Source organism: Pongo pygmaeus, chromosome 18 (genome assembly GCF_028885625.2).
Source record: "Pongo pygmaeus isolate AG05252 chromosome 18, NHGRI_mPonPyg2-v2.0_pri, whole genome shotgun sequence".
In the NCBI taxonomy this organism is placed as follows: Eukaryota; Metazoa; Chordata; class Mammalia; order Primates; family Hominidae; genus Pongo; species Pongo pygmaeus.
The window spans coordinates 1,528,609-1,541,189 of record NC_072391.2 but is presented as its reverse complement, the minus strand read 5'-3'; the positions used below and the strand labels follow the sequence as shown (position 1 = coordinate 1,541,189).

Sequence of the window (12,581 nt, the reverse complement as noted above, 5' to 3'; positions counted from 1 at the left end):
GGTCTGCGGGCCGGGGGCGGGGCCGCGGGGGGCGCGAGGCTGGGGCGGGGCCGGGGTCGGCGGGCTGGGGGCGGGGCAGCGGGGGGCGTGGCCGCGGGGGCGCGCGGGGAGATCCGGGGGCGGGGGCGCCGGCGCGGCGCATGCGCGCTGCATTGTTTTGACTGAAAATGCCGTCGGTTTCGAAAGCGGCGGCGGCGGCGCTGAGCGGGTCCCCCCCGCAGACGGAGAAGCCGACCCACTACAGGTCAGCGCCCGTCCGGCCTGCGGCCCCCCGCCCGCGCCCGGTGCAGCTCGGAGCCTCCCGCCGGGGCTCGCGCCGCCTCCGCCGCCCCTTCGCCGCCCCCGCGCCCCCCGGCCTCCGCGCCGCGTCTGGGCTGGGGGGGCCACGACCCTCCGCGCTCGGCGGCCTCCGCCTGGGGTCGGAGCGCGGCGCCCAGAGTCTGGGATGGCACCTGGTTCTGGGGTCCACGCGCCTCTGGGGAGGGAGGAACGCCACGGGGTTGGGGGTTGCGCCTGGGCTCGGGGACCGGGACCCTCTGCTCCGGCTGCCGACCCTGAGGTCACAGCGGGTCGCCCAGGGTCCGGGGTGGCGCTTGGGCTTGGGGACCAGGGTCAGCGCCTGGGCTACGAGGTCGGGTGAGGGTCGCGTCTGGAGTCGGGATGGGGGTGGGCGCAGCGCCTGGGGCCCGCCGGGAATCTGAGTGCGGGTCGACCCTGGGTTGAGGCGCCTGAGGCCGGTGGGTCACGCCGCCCACGAGTCCCTGGAGGTGCTGCCGGAAGCGAGCCGCGGCGCTGTCTGTGTTTGTAGGTACCTGAAGGAGTTCAGGACGGAGCAGTGCCCCCTGTTTTCACAGCACAAGTGCGCGCAGCACCGGCCGTTCACCTGCTTCCACTGGCACTTCCTCAACCAGCGGCGCCGCAGGCCCCTCCGCAGGCGCGACGGCACCTTCAACTACAGCCCCGACGTGTACTGCTCCAAGTACAACGAAGCCACCGGCGTGTGCCCCGACGGCGACGAGTAAGCGGCCGCGAGGGGGCGCCGCTGCGTGGGCGGAGGTGGGGGGCCTCCACTCGGGGAGGCGGCCAGGACCCTCAGCGGACGCCTTGGTGTCCATACCTGGCCCCTGCAGAGGGAGTCGTAATTATACGCTGAAGTTTTCTAGTGACCAGGGATGCTGGGGAGGCATTTCCTGTTCTCAGGCCAGTTCCCGAGGGATTATGTGTGTTTTAGGTGTAACCCTTGTGTGACTCAAACCAATTTTGCTTCACCTCCCACCTTTTTTTGTTTGTTTTTTGAGACGGAGTTTCACTCTTGTTGCCCTGGCTGGAGTGCAATGGCATGATCTCGGCTCACTGCAGCCTCCACCTCCCAGGTTCAAGTGATTCTCCTGCCTCAGCCTCCTGAGTAGCTGGGATTACAGGCATGTGCCACCACGCCCAGCTAATTTTGTATTTTTAGTAGAGACAGGGTTTCTCCATGTTGGTTAGGCTGGTCTCGAACTCCCAACCTCAGGTGATCCACCCACTTCGGCCTCCCAAAGTGCTGGGATGACAGGCATGAGCCACCGTGCCCGGCCCCACTTTTTTTTTTCTTTTCTTTTTTTTGAGACAGGGTCTTGCTCTGTCACTGGGGCTGGAGTGCAATGATGGGATACGGCTCACTGCAGCCACCAACTCCTAGGCTGAAGTGATCTTCCCTCCTCAGCCTCCCAAGTAGCTGGGACTACAGGCTCATGCCATGCCAGCTAATTTTGCATAGTTTTTGAAGGCAATTACATTGCCCAGGCTGGTCTTGAACTTCTGGGCTCAAGCAATCCTCCTGCTTCAGCCTCCCAAAGTGCTGGGATTCCAGGTGTGAGCCACTGTGCCTAGCTGTTTCCCACTCTTGATTTGACACAGTTCCTGCATCAGAACCAACCTCTGGCCAAGTGCCTTGTTTTGTGTTTCTATAGAGACAGGGTTCTTGCTGTAGCCTGGTCTGGTCTCAACGTCCTGGGCACAGCGATCCTCCCTCCTTGGCCTCACAAAGTACTGGGATTCCAGGCATGATCCATTGCGCCTGGCCAGGTTTTGAAGCATTTTGTAGTGGTCGGTTGCTTTACACGCAGAGAGCTTAGAATATTCACGCTGTAGAGTATATCTGGGATGTTTCCTCTGTTGATGTTTACGTATTTATTTTAATTTTTAAAAAGTAAAGTTTTTATGTGCATGCTCATTTATGTAGCATCGAGACTGAGTCTCGCTCTGTCGCCCAGGTTGGAGTGCAGTGACTTGATCTTGGCTCACTGCAACCTCTGCCTTGTCCAGGTTTAAGTGACCTGCCTCAGCCTCCTGAATAGCTGGGATTACAGGCACCCGCCACCACGCCTGGCTAAGTTTTTGTATTTTTAATAGAGATGGGGTTTCACCATGTTCGCGAGGCTTGTCTCGAACTCCTGACCTCAGGTGATTCTCCCTCCTTGGCCTCGCAAAGTGCTGGGATTACAGGTGGGAGCCACCACACCTGGCCCCTATGTAGCATTTTTAAAGTTAAGAAATCAAGGTTTTATTTTGGTTGATTTTTTTCTTTTTTTACAAAGTTCCTAATAGTGTTATGAACAGATGTCTTTATTTTGAAGTATGCAAAATGAGAAAACAGGGAAAATACAAGTCAGATTACATATTCACAGACTGGCGGGAGGTGGTGTCAGGTTCTACTTGCTTCCTGTGGGCTGCTGGTGGAGGGTGGAGGGCGGAGGGTGGTCCATTCCTGCCTAGGGGTGAGATGGCAGCAGTTGCGGTCTTGAAGTCTTCATCCCCTGATCTTTTGGAAGGAGCTGATTCTCCAGGGACCTTCCTGTTGAAGGCTGCTTTAAGCGTGGAGACCCGTGTGAAGTCTGTTTTCCTTTGTTTTTTCAACAGTGCTTAGCCTGGGGGATAAATTAAAAAAAAAAATTTTTTTTAAGGATGCTAGAAACTTTAAATACTGAAAGGTTTTTAATTGCACATTAGTTAAATAGTGTTTGTTTTGTTTTTGTTTTGAGGTGAAGTCTCTGTCACCCAGGCTGGAGTGCAGTGGCGCGATCTCGGCTCACTGCAACCTCCGCCTCCGAGGTTCAAGTGATTCTCCTGCCTCAGCCTCCCGAGTAGCTGGGATTACAGGCGCGTGCCACCACGCCCAGCTGATTTTTGTATTTTTAGTAGAGACGGGATTTCTACATGTTGGTCAGGCTGGTCTTGAACTTCTGACCTCGTGATCTGCCCACCTCAGCCTCCCAAAGTGCTGGGATTACAGGCATGAGCCTCCGCGCCCGACTGTTTTTGTTTTTTGAGACAGGGTCTTGCTCTGTCCCCTGGGCTGGAGTGCAGGGGCATGAACATGGCTCACTGCAACTTGAACCTCCAGGGCTCAAATGATCTTTCTGCCTCAGCCTCCTGAGCAGCTGGGACCACAGGAGTGCTCTGTCACTCCTGGCTAATTTATTTTATTTTATTTATTATTTTTTTTTGAGACCAAGTCTCTTGTTGCCCAGGCTGGAGTGCAGTGGTACAATCTCAGCTCACTGCAGCCTCTACCTCCTGGGCTCAGGTGATTCTCCCACTTCAGCCTCTGGAGCTAGACTCCACAGGCTAGACTCTCTACACCACGCCTGGCTAATTGTTTTTGTATTTTTAGTAGAGATGGAGTTTTGCTACGTTGTCCAGGCTGGTGTCAGTCTCTGACTCCTGGACTGAAGAGATCCTCCTGCCACAGCCTCCCAGAGTGCTAGGATTCCAGGTGTGAGCCGCCGCACACCTTGGTTCATTTTTTCTTTTTTTGTAGGGATGGAGTCTCACTGTGTTGCCTGGCCTCAAGTGATCTTGCCGCCTTGGCCTCTCCAAAGTGCAGGGATTATATGTGCAAACCACCACACCCGGCCATAGTGTTGTTAAGGCAGATTGATGCCTAAACTTGAAATAATGTAGTCAGCCCATTTTGGTTAGGATGGTGATGTACTTCAAGGTGGTTCTGAAAGTGCATAATTGAATTGCTTTTTGAGCCACTGTTTTCTGCAAATGGGGCTTTCAAAGGCAGGTATTTGTCTAGTTGATGTCTGGGCTCAGCCCCTGATTTCACTTGGTCAAGACCCTTATCTGCCCAGACCTGGGATCCTGAGTTGCAAGTAGGGCCACTGCTGCCTAACTCTGGTGTGGGGGTCCTGGAAGTGTGAAGACGAGCACCCAGCCTGTCTGACCCCACTCCAGTGTTGAATACAGGGTACTGATTGGCAGCACTCTGTCACCCAGGCTGGAGTGCAGTGGCGTGATCTCGGCTCACCGCAACCTCCACCTCCCGGGTTCAAGTGATTCTCCTGCCTCAGCCTCCCAAGTAGCTGGGATTACAGGCATGCACCACCACACCCGGTTAATTTTGTATTTTTAGTAGAGACAGGGTTTCTCCATGTTGGTCAGGCTGGTCTCAAAACTCCTGACCTCAGGTGATCCGCCCACCTCAGCCTCCCAAAGTGATGGGATTACAGGCATGGGCCACTGCGCCTGGCCAGGTGATGCTTTTAATGCATAAAGATAAAGCATCTTTTTCTCTCTCTTTTTTTTTTTTTTTTTTTTTCCTGAGACAGGGTCTTGCTTTGTCACCCAGGCTGGAGTGCAGTGGTGCCATCACAGCCCACTGCAGCCTTGACCTCCTGGGCTTAAGCAGTCCTCCCACCTTAGCCTCCCAAAGTGCTGGGATTACAGGTATGCAGCCCTGCACCCGGCGAGAAAGCATCTTTTCATAATTGTTTCTTTTTTTGGAGATGGAGTCTCGCTCTTGCTTTATCTACCAGACTGGAGTGCAGTGGTGCGATCTGGGCTTGTGTATCCGCTGCCTCCTGGGTTCAAGCAATTATTCTGCCTCAGCCTCCTGAGTAGCTGGGTTTACAGGCGTGTGCCACCATGCCTGGCTAATTTTTGTATTTTTAATAGAGATGGGTTTCACCATGTTGGCCAGGCTGGTCGTGAACTCCTGACCTCAGGTGATCCGCTAGCCTCGGTCTCCAAAAGTGCTGGGATTACAGGCATGAGCCACCATGAGCCACCGCGCCCGGCCTCCTAACTGTTTTTGTTCCGGAGTCTGGGTGTCCTGATGTGGACTCAGCCTCACTGCTAGGCACAGGGTGGTATCCAGTTACTACAGGGATGGACAGTGCTGCAGTAAGCGCCTGCCTGTAGGTGGTCACTTCAAGCTGTGCTCAAGTAGCAGTTGCATATCATTACAAAAATACTAGCCTGCTGTCTGAATGGCTTACAGTTTATAATTGAGGGTGGTAAGTGGGGCTAAGATGCCTGTTTGGTGTTTTGTTTTGGATGCATCCTGAGTATATGCGCACATAATAAGGACATTTCCTTATTTTATTTAAGATTTTGTTTGTAGCGTGTGAATGACTTGCTTCAGCCAGCCCTTTAGGAAGTGTCTGACAGGCTGCCTCCCCTGAGAATCTCTCCTCCGTAATTACCCTTCATTCCATGGGAGTGGGACTTTCTCATCGCTGAACAAAGGGAATAGCCAGTTTGTCCTATTGAAGTACCCGTTCTGGTTCTCATTAAGGGTTGCCTCGGAATTTGTAAATAGATGAACGTTCAGAATAAGGACAAGGCCTTCCTTTTCTTTAGTTCATTGGTTTTTGAAATTTTTATTTTGGCTGGGCGCGGTGGCTCACGCCCGTAATCCCAGCACTTTGGGAGGCCGAGGCAGGCGGATCACGAGGTTGGGAGATCGAGACCATCCTACATGGTGAAACCCCATCTCTACTAAAAATACAAAAAAATTAGCTGGGTGTGGTGGCGGCCGCCTGTAGTCCCAGCTGCTCGGGAGGCTGAAGCAGGAGAATGGCGCAAACCTGGGAGGCGGAGGTTGCAGTGAGCCAAGATCGCACCACTGCACTCCAGCCTTGGCGACAGAGCAAGACTCCGTCTCAAAAAAAAAAAAAAAAAGAAATTTCTATTTTGGGTGTTGATACTACCAACCTGTTATTTTAGACATGAATGTGTATCAGAGAGCAGAGACCCTTAGCCCGTATCAGGCGTTGCTCTTGGTTGTGGCTGGAAGCGCTGGGGCTAAGCTGTGGGGCAGAGCAGGACTGGGACCCCAGGAGGGCGTCCCGCTGCTGGCGTCTCCTTTCCAGGGCAGGCTGGCACCTCGCTCCACCCCTGCCTGCTCAGTTGCTGCCTTTGTCAGCCCCTCCTGGGGGCAGCCCCACCGGCACCAGCTCCTGCGGGCGCCTCTGCCGTCACCCCTCCCTCCGTGGAGGGTGACCTCCTCCAGCCCCTGCTGTCATCTCTTCTCTCTTCCTCATCCCATGGCCCCCAAGGTCACTTCTCGGCGTCCTCCCCTATCCTCTGCGGGCAACCCCTCCGGTGCCTGCCCCCGTGCGTGCCCCCACTGTGCACCCTTTCCTAGGTGGGTGGCCGCCCCTTGTTGCACCCCACGCCGTGCAGGTCCTGTGGGCATCAGCGGGATCCTGGCCCCGCCCCGCCCCGCTCGGGAAAGGCCTTTTGTTCTGCGGGACACGCCCCTCCACTGCGCCCCCGCGATTGGCTGTCCCGGGTCACGTGTGAATCCCCGCCCCCGTGGGAACCGTGCTGGACGTGGGGGCGGGGCAGCTCCCATGTGGGCGTGGCCTGGCTGCGGGCTGTCGCTGAGGGGCAGGGCGCTTGCTTTTCTCTTTAAACGGATTGTGGTAAAGAAATAGAAAAGGCGCCCCGCGGGACCCCGGGCCTCTCCAGGGGCCATCTTTTTTTTTGTTTTTCTTTTGAGCCAGGGTCTGGCTCTGTCTCCCAGGCTGGAGTGCCGTGGCTCGATCTTGGCTCACTGCAACCTCTGCCTCCTGGGCTCAGCTGATCCTCCTACCTCAGCCTCCGGAGTACCCAAGCGATCCACCTGCCTCGGCTTCCCAGAGTCCTCGGATTACATGCGTGAGGCACCATGCCCAGCCTCTAGGACCATTTTCATTGGGAAAAAAAAATCCACGTGGCCTGCAGCTGTGTAGCCAAAGAACCAGTGGCCATCTGCCAGCCCGCCACTCTCCAGAAGAGCGCTCCTGCACTGTGGCCCTGCAGCCACCCTGGGTCTCTTGTTCGCAGAAAAAACGGGCTCGCCCCATTCCTGTGGTGCAACTTTTCCAGGTTGACACACAGGTTTGTCCTTTTTTTTTTTTCTTTTTTTTGATAGGGCCTCACTCTGTCGCCCAGGCTGGAGTGCAGTGGCGTGATCTTGGCTCAGTGCAACCGCAACCTCCTGAGCTCAAGTGATCCTCCCACCTCAGCCTCCAGAGTAGCTGGGACCATAGGCGCCCACCACCATGCCCAGCTGAATTTTTGTATTTTTTGTAGGGATGGGGTCTTGCTGGTTTTGAACTCCTGGGCTCAAGTAATCCACCCACCTCTCCTCCCAAAGTGCTGGGATTACAGGAATGAGCCACTGCGCCTGGCCTCTGTCTTCTTTCCAGAGCTCTGTTTGGCGGTGTCACCTGACAGACCTGACACTTCCCGCTTGCCCTGTGGGGCCTCCCCAGGCCTCTGTCCTCTGGCAGGTGCAGAATTCCTGTCTGGATGGGTCCGGGGTGTGCCTAGCTGGGTCTCCACTGTGCATTCTGTGAGTAACTGGCGGGAGGAGAAACTTTTCCAAGTATCCATTTCTGAGATTAACTGTTGCTGCTTGTATCTGGCGGCTCTGGAGTCTGGTCTTTTTTTTTTTTTTTTTTTTGATACGGAGTCTCCCTCTGTCACCCAGGCTGGAGTGCAGTGACACAATCTCGGCTCACTGCAGCATCCACCTCCCGGGTTCAAGTGATTCTCCTGCCTCAGCCTCCCAAATAGCTGGGATTACAGGCATGTGCCACCATGCCCAGCTGATTTTTGTGTATGTGAGTATTTTTAGTAGAGATGGGGTTTCACCATATTGGCCAGGCTGATCTCTAACTCCTGACCTCAGGTGGTCCACCTGCCTCAGCCTCCCAAAGTGCTGGAATGACAGGCATGAGCCACTGCGCCCGGCCAGGAGTCTGATCTTTCTATTAAAAGATCCTCTTGCAATATTTAATTTTAAAATGTTGAATGCCTTAGGACCTAAGGCGTAGGTGAAAGTTCCACTCACTTCAGGGTGTGTAGGATTTGCTGTTTAAACTGATCTCATGATGAGCTTGGGCTTTGGGAGCGAGAGGAAAGCCTGGGGCTGGCCTGGGACACGAGAGCAGTCTTTAAAACTCAGAGGCATCTGGGCGCAGTGGCTCATACCTGCAGTCCCAATACTTTAGGAGGCCTAGGCAAGCGGATCGCTTGAGCCCAGGAGTTTGGGACCAGCCTGGGAAACAGCAAGATTCTGTCTCTACAAAAACTTAGGCCAGGCGCGGTGGCTCACGTCTGTAATCCCAGCACTGTGGGATGCCAAGGTGGGCGGATCACCTGAGGTCAGGAGTTCAAGACCAGCCTGGTCAACATGGTGAAACCCTGTCTCTACTAAATATACAAAAATTAGCTGGGCGTGGTGGCAGGTCCCTGTAATCTCAGCTACTTGGGAGGCTAAGGCAGGAGAATCGCTTAACCCCAGGAGGCAGAGGTTGCAGTGAGCCGAGATTGCGCCACTGCACTCCAGCCTGGGCAACAATGAGACTGTCTCAAAAAGAGAAAAAATTAACAATATAGCTTGGCATGGGAGTACGCCTGTTCCTCCCATCACCCCCAGCTGTTTCTGTGCTGTGCTCTGGGCCCCCCACCTGTGCCTGCGTCCTTAAGCTGGAAGGGAGTCGTGTACACTGCGTGTTTCCTAAGCCCGGTGGTTCTCGCACGTTCCCTGGGAACCAGCCGGCAGTGCAGATCCACGGGCCTCGTCCACACCAGCTGGGGGGACCGCATGGGCCACGGGCTCCTAGGTGATTTTGATACATGTGGCTCGCAGTCTCGAGAATGTGTTAAGGGGGTCTGGTGGACCCTGCTTGGGTGCAGGTGAGAGCTGCCTGAGGGAGGGGCAGCTTCTTGCACTCCAGGATCTGGATGCCTCTTATCCTCTGGTCTCGGTGGGTCCAGGGCATTGGAGCGTGAGGCAGAGCGGTGCCCATGCGCTGGGTGTAATCACGTGGCTCTGCTCACTGATTGTCTCGGATGAGTTTGAGAACCATGTTTGTCACCCGACCCCTGGGGGCTCGTGCGCCCCTGCTTGGGCATCCGTGAGCAATGGGTCTGTGCTTTCTCTTAGGTATTCCCTCTCACCTCCTAGATGTCCATAAGAGGAAGGCATTTTCCTGAAACTTTTTCTGGTTTCCTGATTTTTTTTTTTGAGACGGAGTTTTGCTCTTGTCACCCAGGCGGGAGTATAGTGGCGCGATCTCGGCTCACTGCAACCCCCGCCTTCCGGGCTCAAGTAATTCTCTGCCTCAGCCTCCCGAGTAGCTGGGGTTATAGGCGCCTGCTATCGTGCCCAGCTAAATTTTGTATTTTTAGTAGACCAGCCAGGCTGGTCTTGAACTCCTGACCTCGTGATCTACCCGTCTCGGGCTTCCAAAGTGCTGGGATTACAGGCGTGAGCCACTGTACCCAGCTGGCTGGCTGGCTGCCTTCCTTACTCCCTCCCACCCTCCCTGTCTTTCTTTCGTCTCTCTCCCTCCCTCCCTTCCTTGCCTCCTTTCTTTTTTTTTTTTTTTTTTTTTTTGAGACAGGATCTTGCTGTGTTGCCCATGCTGAAGTGCGGTGGCACAATCACGACTCACTGCAGCTTTGGCCTTTTGGGCTTTAAGCGATCCTCCCTCCTCAGCCTCCCAAGTAGCTGGGACCACAGGTGTCCACCACCACGCCGGGCTAATTTTTGAATTTGTTGTAGAGGTGGGGGCTCACCATGTTGCCCAGGCTAGTCTGGAACCCCTAGCCTCAAGCAATCCTCCTATCTCTGCCCCCTGAAGTGCTGGGATTACAGATGTCAGCCAGTGTGCCAGTCTTTCCTTCTAAGGCTGAAAAATACCCCATTGTGTGGCTGGAAGCCCGCGTTTACCCCATCGTGTGGATAGAAGCCCACGTTTACCCCGTCGTGCGGATAGAAGCCCACGTTTACCCCGTCGTGCGGATGGAAGCCCGCGCATACCCCGTCGTGCGGATGGAAGCCCCCGCGTACCCCGTCGTGCGGATGGAAGCCCCCGCGGACCCCGTCGTGCGGATGGAAGCCCCCGCGTACCCCGTCGTGCGGATGGAAGCCCGCGCTTTCCTTATTGACTCCATTGGCGCCCACTTGGGTGGTTTCTGCCTCTTGGCTTTTGCAAGTGACGCTCCTGTGATCATGGGTGTGCAGGTGTCTCCTGAAGACCCTGTCTCCAGGTTTTTTGGATGTGTACTTAGGAGCAGGATCGCTGGGTACCAGGGTAGCGTTGTAATTTGACTTTTGCTTGGCTGGCTCCTGGGGACCCTGAGAGCCAGCTGGGCACCCCTTCTTCTGCCTCTGTTCACCCTCAGCTTTCAGTGTGTGGCACATCGTAGGTGCCCAGCGGAGCCTTGGTCAGCCTCTCTGAACTCTGTGTCTCTGTTTCTTGACCTTAGAGGATGGGGCTAAACCTGGTGTTGCTGAATCGCTCTTGGTCCCCAGCCATCCCTGGCCAGAGCTCCTAGTGCCCAGGCTGTAGCCCTGTGCACAGCGAGGTGGGTGGGGCCCTCACGGAGCTCCCCAGTTGGAGCTGGAGGTGAAGGTTTCAGTCCTTACATTTGGGGACCTGCAGTGACGGCCCCTGTCATCCTCTGTCTTGGCCCTCGGGCCACTCAGGGTGATTCCGTGACCAGCCGGGGCTCGACACCATTAACGACTCAGGGTCCTCTGTGCGTCCCTTTGCTTCCTTCTGGAGTGACCTACCTGGAGGCGCCCAGGAATGCCGGAGCTGTTTGTGTCGTCTCCTTGTGTCTGTCGCTGCTGCCTGCCTATGACTTGAGCCTTGGCAGCTCCTTCCCCTCCCCACTGCACCCCATCCTGCTTCAGGAGCTGCCTGTGACTCCCCAGGAGCATGGCTCTGGGCCTGCAGGTGGCCCATGGGATGGTGATGCTACCTCACCTGTGCTCCCCACCATGCCATCTGCCTCCTTTTCTGCCCATCCCCCTCGTGTCTCCCAAGCCGCATCCAGGGCCCTGTGCTCATTCCCTCCCCCGCCTCCCTCCTGGGGTCCCTGAAAGCAGCAGGACGCTGGGCAGGAGGGGCCCCCACTTTGTGACTGTGACGGGTCAGGAAGGTGATGCAGCCTGCATGCAGGGCGTGAACTTTCATTCCCACACAGGTTTAAAAGTTTATTTGGAACATTAGGAAGGATGAGCTTTGTGAAAATTCAGCATTGTGTTTCCTGCTGTGTTTTGCTGACTGGGGGTTTGCAATGGTTTGTGTTTCTTACTGTGTTTGACTGGTTGACTGGGGGTTTGCGGTGGTCTGTATATCTGGGCAGTTCCACATTTGGGGACAGGTGCTGCATCCAGTGTGTCCGTTCTTCTGATTAGAACAGGAATCTGGAAGAAGGGAAGGGAATTCACTGCTTACTACGTGCTGACAGGGTGTGGACCCAGGGAGCTTAGGGCTGCCTCTGGGTCCATGAGAACCAGGCATTGCATGCCTCTCTGCTCCCCAGGTGTCCCTACCTGCACCGGACGACGGGGGACACAGAACGCAAGTACCACCTGCGTTACTACAAGACAGGAACCTGCATCCACGAGACAGACGCACGTGGCCACTGCGTGAAGAATGGGCTGCACTGTGCCTTTGCACACGGCCCCCTGGACCTGCGGCCGCCCGTGTGTGACGTCAGGTGAGTGGGCATCCACGAGTGGGCACTTGGCTAGCGGCTCACCTGCCTGCTGCTGTGGGCTCTGCTGGACGAGCAGGAACTCGGCAAGTGGCTCGCCTCCCTGCTGCTGCAGGCTCTGCTGGCCCAAATCTCTCTCTTCCAGAATTTCTTTCTGAGACTGGACGTTAGTCCTTTTTTTTCTTTTTTTGAGACGGATTCTCGCTCTGTCGCCCAGGCTGGAGTGCAGTGGCGCGATCTCAGCTCACCGTAAGCCCTGCCTCCTGGGTTCATGCCATTCTCCTGCCTCCGCCTCCCGAGTAGCTGGGACTACAGGCGACCACCACCACACCCAGCTAATTTGTTTTTTTTTTTGTATGTTTAGTAGAGATAGGGTTTCACCATGTTAGTCAGGATGGTCTCGATCTCCTGACCTTGTGATCCACCCACCTTGGCCTCCCAAAGTGCTGGGATTACAGACGTGAGCCACTGCACTTGGCTTCTGGATGTTATTTCTTTCTTTTCTTTTTTTATTTTTTGAGACGGAATCTCGCTCTGTCACCCGGGCTGGAGTGCAGTGGCGTGATCTCGGCTCACTGCAACCTCTGCCTCCTGGGTTCACACCATTCTCCTGCCTCAGCCTCCCGAGTAGTTGGGACTACAGGCACACACCACTATGCCTGGGTTATTTTGTTGTATTTTTGTTAGAGACGGGGTTTCACTGTGTTAGCCAGGATGGTGTCCATCTCCTGACCTCATGATCTGCCTGCCTCAGCCTCCCAAAATTCTGGGATTACAGGCGTGAGCCACCACACCTGGCCTCC

At 55.5% G+C, this 12,581-nt stretch overlaps 1 protein-coding gene across 13 annotated transcripts in view; it reads left to right on the top strand.

Moving 5' to 3' along the window:
* Positions 1–115: 115 nt before the first annotated feature.
* The window catches only part of UNKL (unk like zinc finger), a 51,254-nt gene continuing 38,788 nt past the window's right edge, over positions 116–12,581 (top strand). For 4 of the 13 annotated variants that reach the window (XR_008494688.2, XR_010124230.1, XM_054454643.2 and 1 more), the window contains exons 1-3: positions 142–244; positions 809–1,018; positions 11,605–11,781. Coding sequence is in view for 9 of the 13 variants with exons in the window: in XM_054454643.2 (XP_054310618.2) it covers positions 168–244; positions 809–1,018; positions 11,605–11,781 (464 nt within the window). In the remaining 4 variants the exon portion in view is untranslated. Of the gene's footprint in view, positions 245–510; positions 1,019–7,005; positions 7,156–11,604; positions 11,782–12,581 lie in introns of those variants that run through there. The other 9 variants (XM_054454641.2, XM_063654002.1, XR_008494689.2 and 6 more) reach the window with 8 other exon arrangements.